The sequence below is a fragment of the Rhipicephalus sanguineus genome, chromosome 1 (genome assembly GCF_013339695.2).
Source record: "Rhipicephalus sanguineus isolate Rsan-2018 chromosome 1, BIME_Rsan_1.4, whole genome shotgun sequence".
Classification (NCBI taxonomy): domain Eukaryota; kingdom Metazoa; phylum Arthropoda; class Arachnida; order Ixodida; family Ixodidae; genus Rhipicephalus; species Rhipicephalus sanguineus.
Genome location: NC_051176.1, coordinates 297,860,100 through 297,885,725, shown reverse-complemented (window position 1 = coordinate 297,885,725; position 25,626 = coordinate 297,860,100). Strand labels below are relative to the sequence as shown.

Here is a 25,626-nt window from a genome sequence, read left to right as displayed (position 1 = left end):
TTTGTTTTGATGTATTCGGGTTTCACCTGCAAAGACTATTAGCAACGTTTCACGCAGACCAAGCCGTAATGTTTGAGAAGCTTCACAATTTATTGAGATCATTGTGTTAAAGGGACTGTCTACCGTCCTTCATCGCTTTTCTGTTTTGTACCGCAATAGAAAGCGTACTGTCTGATGTGTCCAACCTTGCAGCAGTTTCTCTGGAAAGTGAGTAGAAATGTTTAAAACTGAATTTTTCGATCTGCGTTCGGTCTTCTTCCATTGGCGTGAAACATGCCTACAACACTGGTTGGTGGACGCGATGATGATTGTAGTGCCGTTAAAAATTAAAAGCGAAAGCACACGTGATTTCTGTGGGATTACTTTACTTTTGCTGAACACGAACGCAATGAATGTAACAGTCTCTTTCAGCGCGCTAAAGGTTAAATGAAGCCTTATTATACGATTACAGAACACTTGTTTTGCTGTAATCGCAATCTATGCGTTTATTTTAGCACTGTTGCCGCAATCCAAGCCAAGTTGAGTCATCAAAAAGATACGATAAATGCACGCCTTCACAGTGCAGCACATGTGAGACATCCTAACATTACAGCGGCACAGTACGACCAGCGCGGAGGGCCGCATGGCATAGCGCATGAGTTGAATCAGATGAAATCAAAAGACGGCGCTGCAAGCAGCGCAACTGGGCGCCTTTGTGGATGCGTGAGAAAAAAAAAAGCAAAAAATTACTCTCTGACGCAACTGAAAGCTGCCTCAAGTGCGTAAAATAAAATTTCAAGTTATACATGTTTGTTTTTAAGCAAAATGAGTCTACCTGCGAGGATTTCTTGTCCTACCAGTAGATTGACCACATCGCTGTTGAGTGACGCTAGCAGTCATTCTTTCACTATTTTCAACATCAAATTAAAAATATAATTCATTTTTTTATGGGGCAAAAGCATGCTCGTTGCCGCTGATGTGACGAACAATTTTCTCATTTTCACCACAATCAGTAAAAAATTTCCAAGCGCTAGACAGGCTCTTTAAGGTTACGCGCCGGACGCGAATAGTCAAGTTTATCCAAGAGCTTACACGAGCACCAGCGATAACACTGGAAGGTTCGATGACTGATGTATAAAGACAACGCTTTCCACCGATGATCAGATTACATGACAGCCGATTACTGTTTTCACCGCTATCAGTGCGCAGCCTGTATCACTTGTATTTTGAGTTTTGATTTTCTGGGCACAATATCGGCCAAATAAACAGCTCCGTATTTCCCAGTCTTGCCGCAGCATTCTTCACCGTCACAACTACATGACAATACTATCGATAGTGGTGTGAATAATGATGCTGTTGTGGGCCGGTCACATTGCCAAAATATTTGTGATAGCCTACTATCAGCTTCGCTTAATTTATGAGCAATTCTTGGCAAAAGAAATAAATTATTTCCGCAGTGAAAATGGCGGATTATGTCCATCAATAAATCAATAAATTCACATACAAAAGCAACCAGTTACACCTTACAATTGACAAACTTAGTTCATGATGTTTTTTTGTATTTTGAAATCATAAAATGCAACATAAATTTGAAGCCGCGCAGTTCCACTACATGTAACGCCTTCCTTTCTGCTACAGCTGAATAGTTAGACTTTATGATCATGTGTCAGCAAAGCACTCAGGCGAAGAACACAAGCATGTCAACTTTCTTGTCCTTCAACCTGCTCCTCCGGCTCCCCTAAGTACCACGCGCGCGGGGAACCAATTTTATTCTGCAATGAGTTCGTGCTGTTGATTTTATACTATCGATAGTACCATCGAAATTTTTACTAGCGATAGCGCTATCGATAGTATTTTTCACCATCAATTGTTCAATAGTGACTCAGTTATCGATAGTATCGATAGTACCATCGGTAGCTCTGCATCACTACACTAAAGGCAAGCATTAACTTGTGCTCTTGTGCTAACTTCTAAAAAGCAAAGAGCTTCTGATTGCTCCTGGCACTGCACAACCTCCAAGATAATCAACCCAGGACAACATTCCAGCAACAGCAGAACCATCAATGAAATTTTTTGCAGACTGCTCTCAACTACTACTTTCTTTTTAAATATTCTTGTGCAGTCCACATGCACATTCAGCAAGTACATTAGCAAGTGTGTTTCATTTTATTACTGCCTCATTGCACTGTTCGCTCCAGGGGCATAGCCAGAAAATTATTTCAGAAGGGCAAGCGGGCTCTCAAGCCCTTCCTTATTACTTAACGCCACCACCAACACTACAACGTGCATGTGAAGATAATTTTTTTGCTGAAAAAATGGCCAGCAACTGATTGTTTGTCCACCCCGATGTAGCAAGTGAGTTTTGTGTCAGCATGTGGACTGCAGCTGAAAGCTCTTCTTCCAACAGCTTCCACAATGTTTGAGTTTTGTGACATTGCGCACACATTGCCTTAATTCAAAATGAAGCTACTGAGTGCCACATCGCTGTAGATGAAACCGTGGTTGATAACGACGTTCATATATCATCCTCGCAGTTCTGAAGGTACATGCCCGGCCTACGCTCAGAGTTAAAACGAAACTGCCGGGCACCACAATTGCTGCAAAAGAAATCTGGCTCATAAATGCACAGTCACAGATGGCAACTACGCAGCTCTGAAAGCACGCGGTGAAAACGAAATTACTGCTTGTTGCAGCTTTAACCCCAGCTGCTATTAATGCGATCATAGATAGCACCCACATAGTTGCATGCGCCGAGTAAAAACGAAAACAAAACAAGTTTGGCGCAGCCGCTGAAGCCTTCCTTGGTTGCTAACAACGCGACTGAGGATAGTAACCAAGCCTTTCTGAAGAACCGCAGCCATTTCAGTTGTCTGCAAACGCCGTTTTCATTCATTTGTATCCACAGATCGGCAAACTCACTGATGAGTTGACTCACTCAGACGCAGGTCGAGCCATGAGTCTGAGTGAGTCCGGGTGAGTAATATTTTGGTGAGTTTGAGTCCTAATGAGTTCGATTGAGACAAGTTTTAGTGAGTCTGAGTCCAAGTGAGTCCGGTTGAGGAAAATTTTGGTGAGTCTGAGTCCGAGTGAGCCGTAAGCACAAAATATATTTGAGTGGGTCCGAATGTGTGTGTGTGAATAACTTTATTCAGTTCCTGCAGGTTTCCGGGCTGGGTTCCCACCTAGGAGCCGGCCGAGAGACCCTGTCTCTCAGCAGCTTCCTTGGCCTGCTGTATCACCTAGATTTGGTGGTCTAGTCCTGAACGCGAGTTCCAAGTTTTTTTTGCTGACCTATGTTTGTACCGCCCATTTTTGGCGTGTTGCGCTCGGTGTGCTCCGAGGATCATCCAAATTAACCAGATTGCGGCCAAATATGACCGAATGAATGAGAGTTTGATGCCATTAAACGATGCATATGCTTGCCAGGACCAAAGAACATGTCTGAATCATCTGATTTCCTGAATTAACAAGGGCTAAATTAACAAGCTTTAACAGTACATGAGTAGCTTTCAGTTGATACAAACTATCACCAGCTAGCAAGGCGTGAATCAATAAAAAATCAAGGGACGAGCAGCTAAATTTCTATACACAATATTTGAACAATAAGATATCGCTTGTTCCACTTGTGGTGACATTTACAAGCATGCCTTGCTTCCTAACCTGAATCCCTATCAACTCGATCAACTTTCAATCGTTCTGTGCGCACGAAAAACCGGTACCACTTGGAAAAAAGAAATAAAATGTGTTAGGCCTAGACAACTGAAAAGCTTCAATAGTGAACATGCCAGCAGTTTCATTTTGACTCTGAGCATAGGCCGGGCACGTGCCTTCAGAACTGCGTGAACAATATATGACTGCGTTGGTATCGACCATGGTTTTGTCCACAGCGGATGCGGCACTCAGTAGCTTAGTTTTGAATTGGGGCAATGCACACTCAACTTCACAAAACTCAAACATGGTGGAAGCTGTTGAAGAATTGACGAGATGAAGAATTTTCAGCTGCGGTCTGCATGCTCACACAAAACTAGCTTGCTACATTGTGGTGGACGAACAATCAGTTGCCGGCCATTTTTTTCAGCGAAAAAATATCTTCACGTGTGCGTTGTAGTGTTGGTGGTGGCGGTATGTAATAAGGGAGGGATTGAGAGCATGTTTCGGGTTAAGACACGGGGGTGCAGTGAGGTGCAAAATGATGAACTGGAACAGCGCTAAAAAATGTAGAAACAGGGGAAGGAACATAGAAAAAACAGGACAAGCACTGGTTTCATTTCCATTTCATCATGCAAGTATACCAACTCGCCTAACTTGCCATCCTTGCGCAAAATGAGGTGCAAAAGAAAAACAGAAAGAAACAGCTGTGCCTAAACTAGGCATATGCATAAGGCAGAAAAGAGAAGAACAAAAGTACTAAAATATAAGGTACCAAAGAGTGGGAGAGGAACGCAGGGAACAAGGTGGAGGGAAGAGGTAAGAACACTCAAAGGCAAAGAATGATGAAGCAAGACAGGAACAGCTGAAGAAAATTGGGAGAGGTCATCACCCTGCAGTTGGCACAATATGAATGTTTACAATGATGAAGCATGAACACAAACACATATTTTCACAAATTCCATGTGGTACGTACAATGCCCTCAGCTCCTATAGAGAAGCATGTGGCTTCATCCCCGCTAAATTGCACTGAAAAGACTTCAGACTCATGGGCTGCCCAGTTTGCAATGCATTCATGAGTTCTCACATCTGAAAGAAAATGAAGGAAGGCTATAGGCAATGAAGAAACTCTAGCTGCAAAAGAAAGAAAACACTAAGAAAACAAACAACTTGTTCTTGTTAGGTGCCATTGAAATAATGATAACTCCTGGTGACACCAATGAATGCCATCGAGATCTATTTATTAGAAGTTCTTTTAGCTCACCTAAATGCTTCCCTGTCACCTGAAGACTATCACGTAACCATCTCCTGCACAGGCAACGCCGTTTTTCTCTTACCTTTCGAATAATTCAATAGCATAAGCAACACCGAAAAAGCCTTCTGTGGTTTATGTTTCTTAAAGGGCCCCTCACCAGGCCACATAGCAAATTTTAGTTAGACGCTGGAAGTTTTTGTGTGCCGAATGAAGAGCAGTATGCCACAAGAATTTTTCAAATCGGTTCGTTACGAGCTGAGAAAAACAATAATTTGTAGCGGCGCGAGACCATGATGCGAGGAGGCGCGTTTCAAACCCTTGCCACTCGCCCCTTGTAGCCTTCGCAAGCCAAATCCCTTCCCTGCCCTCCTCACTTGACACATACGCATGAACACGTTATGCGCATGCATGGTCACGTGGGCATGACGTGCCCGCACCAGCCCGAGCACGCGAGCGGCGTTGCACGGCCGCTACATTTTTTGTTATGTAGCGGCCGTGGGCGTTTTGTCGGCGTTCTCTGTGGTGTACTGCCTGTTTCTGCGGGACGGGCATGAAAGTTGAGACATTCGTATGGGCACGAGAGTGGCGGTATCATGAGCCAGTTCCGCATTAACGTTTACTTGGACGCGGTAGAATAAATGAGCATAATGAATGCTCGAACGCGCCAGAACATTCCTTTCGTTTCCAGGGCTGGCGTCTGCTCGATGCGCTGACCGCGGGGACACGAACGCATGGGAAACGGAGGCACATTAGCCCCGCATCTCGCTGAAATTCACGAAAAAAAATGAAAAAGACGCACACAATTAATTTGTGTGTTTCATTATTTCTCTCAAGTTTTATTAATCTATTTAAGCAACAAATTATACACACTACACATGTCGTGTCAAATAATTATTGCAGTGTCACGTGCTACTGTTGGCGACGTCAGAGCACAGTCGTCTACGTAGAGGAGCGACGTCACAGCACTACCATCTACGTAGGGCCATTTTCTCATGTACGTCATCCCCTCATTCTCTAAAGCGCGCGCCTGCGAGAGGAAGGGCAAGCAGCGTTCACCTTGAAATTTGACCCATTTCCGCGGCGCGTAGCGTTGCAAATTTTTGGCAGACGTGATTGTGAACGCCCAGTGTATGCATTGCACTCGTTAGCTCAAAATTGTCAAACCTGGTGAGGGGCCCTTTAAGGAGAACTTTCTTACATGCTGGGCACCTCACAAAACTTAAACAATGCTTTTCACTGAGAAATGAGGCCAACAGTAAATTGTTGGCTGCTGTTATGAGTAAAGAAGCACTGTGTGCGTGTGTTTTTTAAAATTTTTTTTGCAACTACTTAAATTTAGCCAATTAGGTAGTATAGTAATGACGCCGCCCCTCTAATAACCATCTTTAAGAACATATGAAAGCTTGCAAGCATGTTCAGAAGCACCTGAAACAGTTGCTTGTAAAGTTGCCTCTCACATGGCTGTTTGTTTCAAGCACCGTAGAAAAATTGCTCAATATTCTTAAAATAACATTACTATAGGCGTGCGCACGGGGAGGGGGGGGTCGGAGCAAAGGGGGTGACTGCCTCCCCTAGTCATCAAAGGGGGCCGCCAAGTCTGCCCCAGCCCTTTACTCAGTCAGACCTGTCCCATCATTCCACACAGGTTTTTGACAATAATGGTGCCCGAAGACCTCTGATATTGCGTTCAAAGAGCCGCTTACTTCCCCCGCCTTTACCCCCGGAAAGCCAAGGACCAAAAGCAAGCCATTGTGAAAAGCACTACATCGCTTCATTTTCATCTTTGCATCCATTGCGAAGCTTATTTGGGGGGGAGGGGTGCAATGAAACTTGGCCCCCCCTAATGGAGAACCCTGCGCATGCCTATGAACATTACTATATGCTTGCCGCAGCCACAGTGCTCATAAGAATGTTTCACGGATCCTCAGCACACGGGCTTTGGAGCGCTGTCAAGGCTGAACAGGCGCATTTGAAGCAAGATGCATCATTTTGTGAAGCATCATTTGTATGCACCATTTGTATGCATCCCTTCCTTGTAGAATGGAGGCAGTGCTGGAAGCAAATGGCGACGTGACCAGGTATTGAGCAGCGTGCAGTGATTACGGTTTTTTCTTATAGCACGAAAAGTTGACGAGAGCTTTTAAGAGCCCCTATGATGCCATTTCCAAATAAAAGGGTTAAAGCAATCAGCATTCTGAGCGCACATCCTAAAATGGCCACCATAATCACAAAGTGACCACTTGTCAATGGTAACAACTAGGCTTGTGCCAATATTCGAACGAACATTAGAGTACTTGAATTCACTTCGACTTGAATTTAAGTTATTGGAAATTTCAAAGTATTCGAAATGAACAAATAAATGTATATTACAGCAAAACGGTAAGTTGGGCCAGTTGGTTGGGATTCATTTTTTCACTCGGGGACAGTGCAACACACACGAGGACAAGAGAAGGAAACAGACAACACGGCGCCGTGTTGTCCATTTCCTTCTCTTGTCCTCGTGTGTGTTGCGCTGTCCTCGAGTGAAAAAATGTATATTAGTCTGCATGTAACCCCCTGTAAAGGTGGTTTCACTGCTGTGAAGAAGTGCTACGCCATCAATACACCTATCCAGGGGAAATACGCACTGCAGCGAAGCCCCACTTCAAGGTTAAATGAACATATTACCCTCACAGCGATTCATCATTGTTTAAGTTTAAAAGCTTGTTATACCCGTTTATATGCTCTAAGTATAGTAAGTTTCAAAATGTAACATAGTTTACCGGTTATTACTAGCTTTCTACCGAAAGTCAAATCCCGCTACTATTCAAACTTGCTTCCACTTCCTTTGAACCAAAAAGAATGACATTTGCACATGCTTTGTTTCAATTTTTAAAAAATATTGGGCAGGTTAGTTGGGATATGGCAAATATGCTAATTTTTCTTTATAATATTTGATATATACTATTCGAATTCAATTCGAAATTATTCGACCAAATCACTATTCACTTCGAATTCGCTTCGAATTCACTTCGAACCTAAAATTTACTATTCGCACAAGCGTAGTAACAACCTAAAGCTTTAGAACACCTTTGGATGCTGCTAAACTTCAGCATCCATTTGTGACTAAAAGCCTATGGCTGCGGGAGCACGATACCTTACACACACCAATACGTTTCCCTATCAAGCTTACCACTGTGAATTCCACTGAACGTGCTTTAAAGGCACTTGTAGGTTCTTTATTCAGCCTACACACTGCAGCGACTCAAATATTCATTAGTGCAAATGAGATGGGCACTACAAACAGAAAAATATTCTTTAACATAGCTATGCCACAAAGACAGGTCCATAAAAAAAATTATGTTTGTCTTGCAAATTGAAATGGCAAAATATCTGTGAGGTACTATTTTGCTTCATCTAATTCCTTTTCAGCTTTACAACGGCTCCATATCTAAGTGTGATCATGCAGTGTCCAACCAACTTTAAAAACGCGTGAACGGCTTGCTACATGACAATCCGAAGCGTGGCAGCAGATGACAAACGAGCACCACCCATAGTGCTCACTGCGCCTGTGTAATTTGTCACAGCTGCTGGCCAGGGGTGGCACCAAGCAGACGCTGCACAGTGTTCCTTCACAGTGTTCCTTCACGCTGCACAGTGTTCCTTCAACAGTGGACCACTGTGCACATTCACATTGGTCTTTAAAAAAACACCATAGAATGTCAACCCAGTTCACAAAAGACAATCTACCCAGTATTAATTCCCAGTCATGTTAGTTACACAATATAATCATAACATTCACATTCATTGCAAATTAAATATAACGAGTTATAATTTCCCGTAGCGTATGCAGAAATTTCAATCACTGTATGGAAGACCGTACCAGATAAAAAAGAACATCATTCCTCTGGCTGGTTTATTTAACATAATAATAATGTCATTCCTTTGGTTGGTTCATTTAACATAATAATGAAGCTATATGTCAGTAGCCTTTTAGTATTTTCAGCCTCTGACAGGAGGAGAGCACATTCAAAGACACTTTCACAGCAGGAATAACGAAAAATGCAGATATTAATTGCAATTTTATAAACAGGAGTTCTCACCAAAAAGACATATGTTGCCTCCTGATGTGCCGCATAATAGCAGTTGACCATTGTGGCTGAACACACAGCAATTCACTGATGAGCTGCATTTAAGGTGCCCCTGTAAAAATGCAAGTATGACAAATGCAACGGACAAGCCTCATGCAGGAATGTGCACACACGATGAATTATTTGCAACATGTGTATAGAATTACGGTAACTGTTCTCCGTACATCCAACATAGAGGAGATAGTGCCAATTAGTACTTGAATCCCGCAACTTATAAAGATATGTAAATGTCTCACACAGCACTCATGGCATCCTGTCAATGCTCCTGTTATGTTGTGACACTACATATAATGTTAAAGGGGCCCTGCAACACTTTTACAAGTAGACATGGAATGGCTTCACTAAAGGAGCTTATTGCCTCACAAATCGACACCGCAAAAATTTTTAGAATCCGTCCAGTACGAGCGGAGTTACAAAGATTTGTCGCACATTGTAATTTCTTTCTCTCTTCTCTCGTCCTGACGAAAGCGCTGGAAGCTAAGCAGGGAGGGATGGCACGGGGGAAGAAGGTACGTCACGCACGCCTCGTGACCTTGAGCACTTTTTCTTTTCTTTTTTCTTCGAATGCATGGCGTACTTTCAGTGCTATCTTGCGTGCGCGGGCAAGTGGCGGCCTCCCACGGCGGCCACAGTAACTACCGAGTGCGTCATGTTCAAATCAGCCAATGGCATGAAACTTGAGTCAATGACGCAGTGATTTTGAGTAAATAGCATCATTTGTCGAAAGAAGGGGAAGCAATTTTTAGCCGACTTTGAGAATTTATTGTAAATCCCAGGCCGTGTGCTGCGCTCCAATGTTTGGCTCGCGTATTCTCGGGAGCCTCGACTACTGGCCATGCTGAAAAAGTGTTGCAGGGCCCCTTGAAAAGAGAAGCATGATGAAATAATGAAGCATGATTTGTTCCTTTTCACTAAGATCCCATTTCTCTTTAAACCTGCACACTGAATGGATATTATTACCATCACTGAAACAAACTGGACACATCCTGTCAAACAGTCTTCAATCCAAGTAATTAACATATCACACAGATTAATACTTTTAAGTATTGAAATTAGTCTGTGATGAATAACTGACAAATGCCTTGCAAAAATCTAAGAATATGACATCCATTAAACAATTCTTATCCAGTGCTTCTGCAAATGATTGGTTGGTTGATTTATGGAGTTTGACGTCCCAAAGTGACTCGGGCTATGAGACGCCATAATGGAGGGCTCTGGATAATTTTGACCACCTCAGGTTCCTTAAGAAGTACTGCAATCGCACAGTACATGTGCCTTTAGCCTTTCACCACCATCAAAACACGACTGCCGCAGGTGGGATCGAACCCAAGTCTTTGGGGTCAGCAGCCGAGCATCGTAACCACTGCCCCGCCATGGCGGCTATTTCTGCAAATGAATGAACTATTGCAACCAAATGTTCTGTGGTTGATTAACTCTTTCGAAAATCACATTGAAAATTTGTTATTATGAAGACAGTTTTGTTCAAGAAATTTCACAATACAATTATCTGTTGCATGTTGAAGCATTATACAAACTGATGATGGTAACAGTGATGTGATCGATCGAAGCACACTACGGCACAGTTTCTGGAGAAGCTAAAACCTTGCTTTGGAGCGGCACAACAACTTTTTGGAGCAGTTACCAAACACATTTTCAAAAGCAAATATTTGTCTCTAAGCTGCAGCAGTTGTACCACATGTTTAACAAAATAAAAATAGATGCATGTTTACTTCGAATACCCCGAAAGGTGAAATTAAGTTACTGCTTTTCATTTTTCTGTGGGCAGCCCTAAGTTTCTTTAGTCCCGTGACCTCAGGCCACCTCATGTTTTTCCGGAATCAAATCCACATCTGTAAATGAATATGGTTTTCCCAGATGCTTTAGTTACAGTACTGGAAGCACAAGCTGTGTAAATTATCTATGCATTCTGTTTACTATCCAGGAGAACTATTCTGATGACGTTCACTCTTTAGGAACAATCTAGGCCTTAGCTGCAAGGTGAAGTTAGGATTCTTGTTCATGGCCAGTTAATAAAACACAGGGTGTAATAATTTGCCCTTGTGCCTGAAATCTAATTTGTGCTCTATGGGAGGCCTTGTATTTAACTTCGACAAGTTCTCAAACACGAACTGTTGCTGCGGCCGAGAAACAGATCCGAGATATTGGGAGGATGGGGCACCATCCTTTCTCAGCAAAATCCCGCAGCCCACTGCAGCGCGTGGAATTGCTGATAAATTATGGTGATTGTATGGTCTGACTTAAAAGATTAAGCACCCTGCATGAACTTTTATAAAAGAGTATTACAACAAATAGAACTACAATTTTTTGTAAAACTAAATACTATAACAAAATGGTCTACTACATGTGTTGCTCACTGTAATTAATGCAATCAATCAAATCGAAGACTGTCATCCAAAAACCACCAAGTATTATTGTTGTCTAGCTTGGTTCACAAATGTTAGCTATTTTACTGAACTTAATGTAATATCGCAGTACAGTACGATCTAGTGGTTGTATAAAGCTTTATTTACGCAGTGTTATGCTTTTCTTAAAAACAGGAGCAACCCAAGTCTTCTTCCAATCACTGGGTAGTTAACAATAAACACATACACATTACAATGACCAACTTAGCAACAAAGTCTGTATACAGTTAACAAATACATTAGGTACGTTGTTGGGACCACAAGATGATTTGGTACCCAATTTCAAAATCAATGTAATCCCACCAGAGTAAGATATGAAGTCAATACCAATTGGTTGAGCACTCTTTGATGGAAAGCACCACAAAATCTTGTTTTAGAGAACACGCCATAAAAAAAGTTGTTAAAATTTTCATCAATAACTTGGAAATTGGCAACTGTTTCTCCATTATAGATAGCTTTGCTACCAATTCATGATACAACAACAATCAGCAGACCCCCACGCTTTTCACCAATCACTGCATCTGGGTTATGAAACATGAGGCCTATGACAAGTTTTGTGGCTTACAAAATTGGAGGGCTCTGGGAAAGCATTTCCAGGAGATCGTTTCAGGGGAAAATACCAGACTCACAGAATGTTATGTGATGAAGAACTGGATGTGTCAGCATTTATGGGCAAGTGACAGCATTCCTGGAAAAGAACTATGGGCTGTCCTTGAGCCAGGCAGGCAACTGCAGACATAGCCTCAGGTCAGGCTTGAGCCTCAGAGCTTTAGCCTTGGATCAAATCTCAGTTTGACCCATATTATGCCCCAGTATGCTATTTAAAACTCTGTAAAACAATAGACAAAAAAAAAACTGAAGCCCTAAGAAAATTTTATGTTAGTGGCACCTATCAGTTTTTGGGGAAGCTGGTGCAAGCAGGTCAAGACGCAGCAGCAGTACACTGCACAGATTAGCGAACATTAACAGCACTCTTCGGTCGTTGGAAAAATGGGTGGTTGGTTGGTTGGTTGGTTGTTTTGTGGCATTTAAAGTTCCAAAGCAACACAGGCCATGAGAGACATTATAGTGGAGGGCTTCAGATAATTTCGACCACATGGGGTTCTTTAACCTGCATGAAATCGCACAGTACATGGACCTCTAGCATTTCACCGCCATCAAAATGCAACTGCCACTGGCCGAGATGGGACCCAGCCTTATCAGGTCAGCCACCGAGCACCGTAACCAGTGGGCCACCGTGGTAGCTACTGGAACAATGGTAGCAGTCATCACCTGTACACACTACGTATAAGACCCTGTTTTTTACATTCTTGAAACACTGGAAAACACTGGTCAATGTTGTTACCAGGTTAAACCTTGGATTCCTGTAGGTGATCATACTGAGGCAAGAGACAGATGACCTAACATTTCAATGGAGGTGGTGCAGTGAATTTGCCAGCAGCCCTTCGTGTCAATGAAGGGAAGCACGTCAGCCATGTGCATATACATGTGTATGCAATTCATTGATTTTCCATGGATGCAGCATAGAAGAGACTGTGTCAATTACTAGGTACAGCCAAAGGATAAATTTCAAGAGTTTAGACAGATATTTGCATTGCAATGGCATTGAATAAATTTATATACAAGCGGGTGCATCTTTCAAAAGTAGAAAACACGCTTAAATGCACAGTCATTAACAATTACTTGCTGCTGCACAAAAATATACAGGTTTCTGGCAGCAGTCATTGATGTCACACTTTGCATTGCCTCGTGTATGAACAGTCATTAACAATTACTTGCTGCTGTACAAAAATATACAGGTTTCTGGCAGCAGTCATTGATGTTACACTTTGCATTGCCTCGTGTATGATCATATTAATGCAAAAACAGAATTTAAACTAAGTGCATTCTTAGAATAATGAAATAAAAGTGGCAGCAAATAAATCTTGAATATTCATCCACATTTTTAGATGTACACCAAGTCACACTGCAACTTGTTACTGGTCTCCACTTAATGTCCTTCATAATTTTTCAAGCAAATTAAATAATTTGCTTTTATTTCCTGCATCATAGCCAGCCAAAGTCCTACTACTAATGAAATTTAGACTTTCAAGTTGTAACAGTTCTCAAAAAATACTTTAAAGCCAACGCCAATGCTCAAATATCATGCATCATTGGTGAAATGATTAGAGAAAAATGAAATAGAATGCAGAAAAATTTAATCTATCAAAGCATTTTTCTTTTGATTGACATTTTAAAATTTTAAGTGGCTTAACGCCTGCATTCCTTGCCTTGAGTTTGTCTTTTATTCCAACAACACTTACATGGACACTCAAGGCATATTTTCGCCACTGCGGTGATGTTCCGCATACAGTAAAGTACCACTTGAACAAATGTCAGTTAATGGAACTATTCAGTTGTAGGTTTCTTTTTTAAATATCCCTCCTAAGCACAATTGAGCCCAATGCTATGCCCCACACTTTAATGAAATTCAGTGCAAAGCGAATTTCAGTTCTACAAACATATTTCATGACATCATACAATGGCTCCGAGGTCATATTCATGACTTCAACAAGTACAACCGCACTTTTTGGAGCATAGCTTTACTGTGACCTCCACGATAAGCCTCCGCCAACAACTCTCTACCGTGGCTAATCGCGGTGGCCACGATTTTACTTTGACATCGGCGCTTCATTAACACATGGCGAACAGTGGGTCCCATTGGGTTTGAACTGGATTGGCTACCTGCATATTTTCATAGCCAGCCGGAGCCACAGCCGCAGCAACAGCTGCAGCCAAGTGCAGCAATAGATTACAGCATTCTTCACAAAGTGCTCAGTAAGCAATAATTCACATGCAAATAAACAGCATGACAAATAAGTGGGTTGAAATTTCACTTGAACACCTGATGTTTCCTTTAGCTTGTGCAAGCTACAACAAAGCTGTTTAAGTGAACTTTCATTATTACGAACTTTTTCATGAAGTCCCAAAAGGTCTAAGTGAAGTTTCACACTCTCTCTCTGTCTGCCTGCCTGTGCATGCGTGTGTAGGAAGTGAAGAGACACATTTTATGATTATCTTAAGTTTATTTGCCAATGGTTTCGACTGGTGGGCCGGTCTTCATCAGGGCTTAAGGAAAGCCCTGAAGAAGACCAGCCTACAGGTTGAAACCATTGCCAAATAAAATTAATACCATAACTGCTAAGTTGTGTCTCTTCTCTTGCCAAGTACGTTTGGCCCAATAAAAAAAAATGGCGAAGCATGCACTAAGTCACGCAAGGCTTGAAACAGCGAACCTGGACAATTCTGAAGCCTAATGTGGTTGCTTCTAGGTTGTTGCCACGCTTTAGCTAGGTGATGCTAGGTTGTTTCTGGGTTGATTCTCAGCACAGCAAGGTTCGAGTTACACCACAGACAGTCACAGACACAACATGGATGTCCAAACTACAGAGACCAAAACTCGTGCTGAAACCGAGCGTTTGCACCTCTCATAGATCTCAGGGCACATCGTCGTTGGCGTAGGGCTTCCATCGCTTTGGGTTCTTTTCACAGCCGCCGTTGCCTTTCCCGTTCCCTAGTATTCTCTCGTACGTACTCAGGGTCTTCGGCTCGCCACCATCACTTCGCAGCCATTTCTTGGGCTAACTGTTACCTTCTTCATTTACTAGGCTTGTGTGAATATTCGAGCACTTCGAATATTCAAACGAATGTTACAGTATTCGAATTCGCTTCGATTCGAATTTAAATTATTGGAAATTTCTAAGTATTCAGAATGAACAAATAGGTGTATATCAGTCCGCATGTAACCACTCCGTAAAGGTGGTTTCACTGCAGTGGAGGGGTCCTATACCGTGAATACACCTTTCCAGGGTAAATCCGCGCTGCTGCGAAGCCTCACTTGAAGGTTAAATGAACATATTACCCTCGCATCGATTCATCATTTTTTTTTTAAGTTTAAAAGCTTGTTATACTGGCTTATATGCTCTCAGTATAGTCAATTTTAAAACATAACATATTTTACCGGTTATCACTTGCGTTCTACCGAAAGTCCAATCCTGCTACTATTAAAAGTTGCTTCCACTTCCCTTGAACCAAAAATAATTACATTTGCCCATGCCTTGTTTCAATTAAAAAAAACATCGTGCAGGTCAGTTGGGTCATGACAAATATGCTCATTTTTATTTCTAATATGTGATATATACTATTCCATTTTGATTCGAAATCATTCAACCAAATCACTATTTGCTTAGAATTTGCTTCGAACCTAAAATTTACTATTTGCACAAGCCTAGCATTTACCCAATTTCTGAGCCACATATCCATCTATGATGATGGTAGTTTTCTCCAGTCATACGTTTTACCTCCAGCTTAAATAGCTTCAGTGTTAAAAACCTCTTGAGTGCGTGTGTGTGTCTACCTACACAGGATGCCCCAGCTAATTCTAGTCACAGTTTAAAAATATGCCAATGCATTCTATGACGACGCGACCAAATGCATGTTGCTGTCTATTGCACGAAGTATGTTACACTATTTTTTCTGTTCTGCTTAATAGCTTTATTAAGCAAGATTAATTAACAAACTATAAAGCGACAAAGCTGGGCAAAAAATTCAAGTAAGAAAGTTGTAGATCGGTTTGCAAAATGTCCGATTAGAGTTTCTAACCTTAAATCTATTAAGTATTACAGTTGAACCCCTCAATAATGAAAACCCTCAAGAACGAAATTCTCATGGCAATGAAGAAATTTGGCGTCCCTGGCGGACGTCCATAGGGTCCAATGCATTTGCCCCTTTTCGATAGCGAACAGATTTTAAAGAGCACTCCCGCAATAATAAATTTCTGGTAGTGATCCGCAACATTTTTTTCAACCCATGAGCTAGTTGGGAACCCAGAAGTTCGAAAATTGCAGCACCACTCATTCTACAGGTCGGGCACATATGTTGCCGCCAAAAAGCATCGGTGCAACCGCTGTTGTTTACACTTGGTTGGATGATGATGATAGCAACAAGACTTTTCTTTCTTTTTTCGCTGAGAAGAGCTTTTGCTAATGCCTCTGTTGGCAACTACGTTGGCACATGATGTTTTAGGTGACGGATATTGCAGAGGAATTCGGCATCCCGTGTAGCTCGCTGTCTACACTTCTCAAATTGAAAGAGAGCAAATGGCGGCACTTCAGAACGGCACACACGCGCAGCACAGGATGGTGGCAACGCCAGTCTATGAAGGCGTTGACAAAGTCAAAGTAGTTTCTCGACAAGAAAGCCAACAAGATATTCTTGTTTGGAAGCCTCCTGCGGAAAGGCAAGAAAGTTCGCGCAAAGTTGTTGATGTTTTGACATCACTGGCACTTTTCTCGGCCCCCACGATGACGATGAAGCTATGCAAAGCTTATTAAGCTGCAAGGCTCGAACTGTCAAGTTCCTTCAAAGCAATGTGCAACAGAGCAAGATCACTGACTTCTTTCAATAAATTTTAGTTGTGCGAAGTAATTGGTGTGTGTATTTTTCTATTTTCGTGACAACGAAATTCTCACGAGAACGAACAAAAATTGCTTCCCCGGCGATTTCGTTATTGAGGGGTTCGACTGTAGTGTTTTTCTGCTTACTACACATTCCTGCAAAATGCTAGAAAATACTACGTAACATGCCCGCTTGCGCACCTACGCGTGCCGTGATTGCAGTGCTCCTTAATGTTCCGTGTAGAAATGATATGCTTCCCTCATGGCAGTTCATGACAGCGATAAGTAGACGCTGCGGTTATAGCTTGTGCTGCCGGTAGCAAACCATGTGTCATCGCACAGCCACCATCATTGCTGCCCTGTTGCCTTTTAAGCGGCAGCACACTCAGCCAAATGCTATGGTCATTTGCACACGGAACCTTAGGGAGCACTGCAATCCCGGTGTGCACAGGCATGCAAGTGGACATGTCACGTGGCATGTCACGAGTCACATGGCTTGTAGTAGTTTTTGTGTCCTACACATTGATCTATTAAATTAAAGTGATCATGCATTAACAGAACATGTCCTGGAGATTTTTGTCCCAAAGAGTACACGCACGAGCTAAGACAGCATTGCGTGCAATAAAACCACCAGAAACCCCAACAGCACTGAAATACTCGAAATAAATTTTTTTCAAAGCTGATCACCATCAACCCCATCAGGAGTTTATGACACATGAGGGACAGACACCAACTACATAGCACAAGGCTGCCACCTCACGTACTGAAAGCCATGCACACAATCATTGTATCATGATAGCAGTCAGCAACCTCTTACCTGTAGCTGCTTGCTTTTCAAGTCCCATAAAAGCAGCTTCCCCGGGGCTGGTGTAGCTGTCACCGCAGAGGGCTCCGAGTGCAGTGAGCTCACCACAACTGGTTCCACTGGACTGCAAGCTAGGCAAGCAACACTATGGACACATAAAATTTGTCAGCAGTTTCCTTGTTATGCATGTAAAAATGAATTCCAAATAGCTAAAAAATTTTCTGACCCCAGAAGCAACATCATAAGCACTGCATATAAGCTCTTCACACACTAATTATGATGGCTAAGTAATACTATTCTAACTACAATATTTCTGAAGGAAAATTTCAAAACAGGAATTTCAAGCACGCAAATGCACTCGCTCACTTGCTGTGAAGTGATTTAATGCTTTAATCTTGAAACTATATACTGACCGTAGATGTCAGAGAGCGTGCGAGAGTGCGTGGACTTACCGTATTTACATAACTGTAAGTTGACTCGAATGTAGATCGACGCCCAAATAGAACGGAAAAACAAGAAAAACCTTACGTGAGCGGATTTCATAAAAGAAATTTGTTTACGTAGTCACTGGACTGACTACACGTTGACTGACTCCATAGCTGGAGTCAGCACAAGTCCTGTCATGTACTTCACTGTCCTGACCTCGTAAAAGGTAGTGCTGTAATATTTTAAGTAGGAATGTGTGACCCACTAGCCCCACAACCTGTTTTGTAAAATCAAGACAAAAAACGCGAATTCCGGTGTGCAAAGGTGGCTTCACGGCAGTGCTTCACAGCTATGCAGGGAAGCTAAATTCACAGCAATACACAGGGTTCATTTTTAGAAAAATTTTCTGCGAATCGTTGCTGCGAGTGCGGGTTATACGCGAGAAAATAAGGTATATGTTACAGGTAGAGCTGGAACAAAAATATAATGTCGTAAACATGCCACAGCGTCCCTGATTTCTTGTTTGTCCTGCTGCAACTGGCGCTACTAGTTTCCGTTTCGAATGTAAGTCAACCCCCAACTTCGGATTTCAAATTTAGATAAAATAGTTCAACCTACAATTGCGTAAATACAGTATCTACTTCATTTTGCAACATTGTCTTGACGCACCACCTAGACACATGATCTCATAAGGCACGGTGAGACACAACACCCGCTATAGCACTGTTATTCTTGTAGAGGCTACTGCGTCGAGAAGTCACTTATCAATTCACACCCCTTCCTCTTAGATTAAACCATGGCTGCTGCATCTCAAATTCTCAACATCACTTTCGTGTTGTTCAAACGTGTTCGCGTATCTTCTAGCTTTCTTTTTCTTCTATTTGTCAAGTATTCCTGTACTGATGCGAAAAAAACATATTGCAGATATCCTAGTGCCTACTGTAGATTAATGTCGTCATACTAACAGCTGGGCAAGGCAGTACTGATTCATTCTTTAAAAATTGCACTGCGAAAGCAGGAGGTAAGTGCACATGATGTCTGTTCTTTAACTTGCATCCCTGTTTCTAGCAGCACAATTTTTTCAATGATGTTTTCAGTCTTTGATAGCTGTCAAAAGGTCAGCATTCTCTTATTTCTTCTTTTGTTGCAGTAATACTATCAAAATGAGAGTGTGATGTTTCCTGACCACAGTATGCCAGAAAAATGGCAGTTGGACAATCATAATTAAGAAAGCCAGAAAACATATATAATGCAGCACCTCTCTCTCAAAATGAATATCAATCCACAAAATCATGATAAATCATACCAGTGATTAAAACGTTCAACTGTAGGCACACAGAAGAAGACTCAAGCAGGCATAAATGTAAGCGATACATATATAACGTGCCTTGCTGCAAAAGTATTTGATTATTAAAAGAGCCCTGACAGCAAAACTTTCGTTTGTGACTTTTTTACTGTAATTTGTAGCTTTGTGTCGGTAATCCCTAAATTGAATCGTAAATGCTCAAACATATCGTATAACTAATGCTAGCGCAGTTAATTGTGACCATTTTAGCACCACTTCAAAACACCCACCTAAAAACCGTAAGAAACTAGCGCCCCGTGCGGGGGAGCACCAAAGATCATGTACACTCAAGTTGTGGTGATGCTGAAAGCGCAGTTTTCAAATTGGGGCCACGCACGCGGTAGAGATTGAAACAATGTGGGTGCCTCGGTGTGGGTTAAACCTGCTAAGCGCGCGTCCCCTCACCAACATTACCTCGAGAGCAGCCCGACATCAGAGCGAGAGGGGTGAGGAACAATAGGCCTCACCGGGTGCAAGTCGTGGTATTGTGTGCGCCCCGCAAACCTTCTGTGACGTCCAGAATACTTGCTTTACTCGTGGAATGTCACGCGGGGCCTCGATCGACGTCATACCAGTGCAATGTCACGAGGTGCAGCCAACTCAGATGAGCACTCACGCTTACTTTAAAACTAAATTAAAATATCTTAAAGGCAACGTTCGCCACTAATAATCGGTCAGAAGTGCCCCCGTATACAGGAAAGTAAAAAAACGCAAACATCTCAAGGTTTCAATTTTGGTGTCGGGGCCCTTTAACGATGCCATTTTTTTTCTCACATAAAAAATTTTCAGTAACGGTGACATTAGTTTGTCCATTCTGTGACCGACAGTGTTTACTTGATTGTAATAAACTGTTGTATTCTCAACCAAATTAGAGAGCAGTTTATTTCTCTGAAGCTATAAGCACTCAATATGCCTAACTATGACAAAAATTGAATTTATGTTTGTTTGGTTGATCCACCTTGGCAATCTCACAAGTACTGTCTCATATCATCTTCCACTGTCAAACATGAAATGTGTCGTTAAAAAGGGAGAAACAAAAAGCAAGCTGCTGTTCTCTTTCCAGTCCCTGATCCCATGGTCGGCCCTAAAAGACGATACGAATTCCAACCACCACATCGACTGAACTTGCACATTACTTAATGACAATATCTCATTGAACGACATGTAACACACACAACATAAATGTAACAAGTACCCGCCAATGATTCAAGAATAAATCACGCAGGAACTTCAGAAACAAAACTAGTCAGACTAGTTAAGCTATTGCTGATTAAATGAGTTGCACCAACCTGTGCTCTTTAAGAACAGATGCAGACTCGGGCACAATATCAAAAAGGGCTCGTCGTTCCTTCGTGTCATACAAGCGCAGGTTTCCCTGCTTGAGCCCATAAACCAACTGAAAAACAGAAATTGCAGTAATGGAAACAAAGCATGTTACCCTTGAACAAGCATTTAATAATTTATCAAAGCAGCTCAGAGAGATCATTAACATCGATGATGCCACGTCAGATGACATTCGCAGACCACAGATACTATGTCCACATCATGGCACATTTGCCTCTAAAGCACTTTCATTTACACTTAAAACGATTGCTCACCAGCCTCCACTAATTTCAATTGCAGTTACTTGACAATGACACCTTGTTATGTAGTACTCATTTAGAGCCTTCTTAAATATGTGGCCTAATGCATAGGCAAAAGGAAAGTGGTGTCCCATTTTGTAACCCTGGAGTTCTGCTGAACCTTTTCAGGGCATCTGCATCCTCCTTGAAATTCAACTCTCTCTCAGTGAACAGTATCAATACTGCTGGCTGAGCAAAGTTTGGTCCTTGTTGTGACAACAAGACATACGGATGTGTAGAAGACTGATATAATATGCATGAAATGCTAAATATTCTTCTCAGGTTCAACAAATTTTCGAAACGCAAGCCATAATTAACAGATGCTATTTTTTCTATGAGGCACTACAATACTTCAATAAAAATTATTAAAAAATAAAATTTCTCTTGTATCTGACACATGCACTATAGTTGCTAAATAATAAAAGCCACAGTATGTTTTAATGGCTGTAAATATTCTTCAGAAGACATAGCTTCAAACAAAAACTAACCATATCAACATGGACAATATACAGATCAATGCAAATACATGCCATTTGCTGTTTATTTATCAACGAAGAAATGAGTGACCTTTGTGGTTTACTAAAACTTTGCCACTTTCCTAGTGAATCTTTGGTGATTTTTCTTGTTAGATAGCTTCCAACTAGGTATTTTATTTTTCCTTCGCCATGCATTATATATTTTTTTAAAGCTGCATGAGGTACTTCTAGTTGAAGCAATAGACTAAGCACTAAATTAGATGTAGCAACGTAACAAATCCCTACCTATGAAGAGTATGCAATGGAAAACTTTTGCTAAATAGAAGCCAAAGCTGTACACAAAATACATTGCGCAGGGCAACTGTCAACACTACAGGTGCAATCCTTTAAAGCAATACCGCAAATATATCACATCTTTTTCCATAAATGAAAAACCTGAATCGTTAATAAGCAATTATTCTGCTGCTTGAATAATTATCATGAAGTTGAAGTGAAGTGCTTCACTCAGAAAAATAACAATCAGCCACTTGTACGACAGCAAGACGCCATATGTTTTTCACATTGTACACCATAACTGAATTTCGGAAAGAGTTGATGGTTATTTTACCTTGAGCTAGAAAACCCACAAGTAGGCTGCAATGCTTTGTGTTGTCCAAAAAGACAAGGAAACATTTGGCTGGCAGCTCATTTTAAATGTACTGATTCTTTGTACTTTTCCCCAGAACAAAAAAAAGACTCATGCTTAAACTGCCATCATGCGACACAGCTTCTATTTATGAACTAAAGAAGGAAATTTCTTAAAGGCTCGTTTCTTTGATTGACACAACCTTAATGAAAACCAACAGATAATTAAGCTATTAATAATAATGTTATTCACTTCAGTTACTCATCTTCTCTCGCTTAGTATAGCCCCAATCTACAGTAGACTCTCAGTAAATGGAAATCTGTTAAACAGAATTACTGCTTAAATGGAACAACTTCCTCGAATAGGATTGGTTTCATGCTTTTATTCCGCAACTCTGTTCACCTCTCAGTAAACGGAACTCCTGTTAAACGGTACACATTTGCATTGACTCTTCAAATTCCATTTCAGAAGAGTCTACTGTACTAGTACAGCTCCAAATAGATACAAAATAATTCACTCACAGGCTAGTTGGTGCCCATTTTTGTGCAGCAAGTTTGTGCAGTGCAAATAAATGGAGGCAAGAAGGGACATGCCGTTGTGTTCCTTCTAGTTGCCACTTAATTGTGCTGCACAAACTTAGTACCCAAATAGTTAGTACATAATTTGTTGTACGTGCAATGGCAAGTTTGTCCCAGCACTATCACTTTGTTAGACTTGCTAGTGCCACCTTGCTTTCCAAGACCGAACAGCTCGCAGCATTGAAAACACACTGGCATATTTATGAAAAAAGACGGGCCAAATTTTGAAATGTATTAATTTTTCTTTAACTGCTGTTCATTGTTTTCTGGATGAAACGATATAGCTTTTTTTTTCTTTGATGTGGCACAAATGTATAGATATCACAATTTAAAAATAAACACATGACAGAAGGCAGCCCTCTGCTACTACATATTGTTAAGCGAGACTTCCAGTGGTTAACTTATTGTAATTCAGATGCATAAAATAAGTTCTATGGTTTTTAGCAGCTTATGTACACTTGTCTATGCTATGCCTCACCATATCTGTGCAGTGCAGCAAAGGCTAAGGTTCAAATCATCCAATCAGCAATGATTGCCCGCCCCCCGTTCCAGAGAAGTGAGCTTGTCAATTCTCTGTTACTAATCCTTCTGCAATGTTTCTGCTCAATCGGTGTTGCATTCAGAACAGAGGAGCCCTTGTAATTCTCTTCTCTAATTGGCCGAGGTGAATCCTAGGTTTTGTTGCACTGCATGGAGTTGGTAATGTGAAGTTCAGCAACTATGTCTGAGCCAAATATGTGCATTAGCCACACTGAACTTACTGCAATGGCAACAATGCACATAGGTACTTTCCAGCAGCTTTTGTAAGTTCTATGACTTCGAGACACGTGTCCGTAATAACGTGAGTGGCGATGAGTTGGCATTTGCCTTTGCAACAACCACTATCATTTTAGAAAAAAAAAAGCTTTAACAAAATTCTACCCTTGCGCTTTTTCAGTTTACATGATGCTGCCTCTTCCAAGTCTGCTTGATGCGTAGTGCAGATATGGAGAACAGGTGAAAAAAGCTGAACAAACATATAGAAAAACGAAAATAAATTAATGTAAACAGAGATCAATATAGAAGTGCAGACTGCACTACTTAATAAACTTTTCTAAGTGTATATGTTGATTGAAAATTGACCAATAAATTATTTTACTGTAAAAATTGGCATCTAAAAGTAATAATTTCTGCAGTCCTTGTGCCACTATTTTCAAAAGTGCTCAACCAAAGTTTCTCTCTTCAAGTAGCTTTTTTGAAGTCCATGGCTCATGTGAAAAAAAATTACAACAAAAAAAATAACAAAAAAATGTGTGAACCAGTCATGCCCTAAATGAACGACTGCAGTGAAACAGTGTTTAATGAAGCCTATACGCAAAAATATAAGCCATACTTACAACAACATGCTAATTCTACTTTATTAAGGTGGCCACAAGGGCCTAAATGATACTCATGCCAATGTGTTGCAACCTGCAGTTTTCCAGACTAGTCATTAGGCTACCCCTAATGGATGGAAAGTAAGGAGCCAATTCTATTCCCTCGAGCATTAATTAAAAAACTTGAGTGACTTGGATGACTGATTCAAGACACTATGCAACGTCAGCAAGAAGCATGTGTGTCTAAACGGTCCCTGTCAAAACACCCTAACTACACGCACAGGATTGATCTGTAGCTACCTTGAGTTGGTCAAAAGAAACCAAGAAAAGATGCAAATTCATGTGGCTATAGTAAACTGGTGACAACAGGGGAATACTTGAACGTAATCACCACTTGCCAAGTGATCGTGCTTGTGCACCCACTCCAGGGCTGTCACACTAGACTTGGACGACACAATAGTGGCCAGCGTTCTTGGAGACGGGTTGGAACTCCAGACCCTACAGTGCAGATGGGAAAAGACTGGCATCTGGAGTCTTAAAAGGTGCATGCAACGCAAGCTAGAGCAAAAAGTCCATTTCAAAATTATGGCCCACTTTATCACACCGGCTGTGTCAGCACTGGCCAGGGTGCCTGAATTGCTGAACTTGCAATGGGTGATGCATGACTGGTGTTCACTGTATTCCTCCTAGAAATTAGGAAGGGTCAGCTTGTGTGGCAGGGGTGAGGCCAAAGAGACGTGCTCAGATGTGCAAATGCTGGACTCACTTGATTAAGCAAGAGCAACTTGTCCTCCTCACCTGCCAGTAGGGAGCAGAGTCAAGGCATGGTTGGTATTATGATAAAAACCGGCTTTATTCACAAATGACAAAAGTATTCTCTTATATACAAGAAAGGTCAGCTTTTACCAGAAGAGCTCTTCAAGAAAAAAGTTGATGCAGTTGCTCGCTCCAGCTTCTCTGCAAGCCGACTTAATGTTACATCCTGAAATAGGTGCATGCTATAGCAGTTCATTTTGATGATTTGCAAAAAGAAGCACATTATTCACATGCAACTCAGTACATCTGCAAAATTCTCATAATGTCAGTGCATTACGCACCTTCAGTTGTAAAGAAGATGCTGTCGAGGTGTCTTGGGGCAATGTTTGGCTTTCAGTAGTGCTATTTGCTGGGGGTCGTTTTGTTTTGTCTGGCAAAGGAATGAAAAAAGAAAGGAATTGGAATCTAGGCATCTCCTTTACACATGCCGATGCAACTTAATTACCACACGACAAATACATATGCTGAAATTCTGTCCACGGCACACTGTGGCCTACAAAGCCAGTAAGTGGTTTCTGAACACATATACTGCTATCTAAGTGCACTTAAAATGTGGGTAAAAAAACCACACCTCCTGTAATGTTTTGTGTTCCAGGCAATAACAACATTTTGACTAAGCAGACTTCATGTCACCAAGTCAGCACTATACAAGCCAATAAAACACCAGTTTTCCAATCACAAGCACAAGCAAACTAATAGCATGAAGTA

At 41.5% G+C, this 25,626-nt stretch overlaps 1 protein-coding gene across 1 annotated transcript in view; it reads right to left on the bottom strand.

Moving 5' to 3' along the window:
• The window catches only part of LOC119379334 (WD repeat-containing protein 91), a 59,091-nt gene that overhangs the window by 11,342 nt on the left and 22,123 nt on the right, over window positions 1-25,626 (bottom strand). Inside the window, exons 7-15 of the mRNA XM_037648610.2 lie at window positions 25,200-25,288; window positions 25,009-25,084; window positions 24,869-24,900; window positions 24,697-24,788; window positions 24,501-24,600; window positions 20,736-20,842; window positions 17,688-17,820; window positions 8,965-9,064; window positions 4,604-4,716 (exon numbers count right to left, since the gene is read on the bottom strand). Coding sequence (XP_037504538.1) covers window positions 4,604-4,716; window positions 8,965-9,064; window positions 17,688-17,820; window positions 20,736-20,842; window positions 24,501-24,600; window positions 24,697-24,788; window positions 24,869-24,900; window positions 25,009-25,084; window positions 25,200-25,288 — 842 coding nt within the window. The remainder of the gene's footprint in view (window positions 1-4,603; window positions 4,717-8,964; window positions 9,065-17,687; window positions 17,821-20,735; window positions 20,843-24,500; window positions 24,601-24,696; window positions 24,789-24,868; window positions 24,901-25,008; window positions 25,085-25,199; window positions 25,289-25,626) is intronic.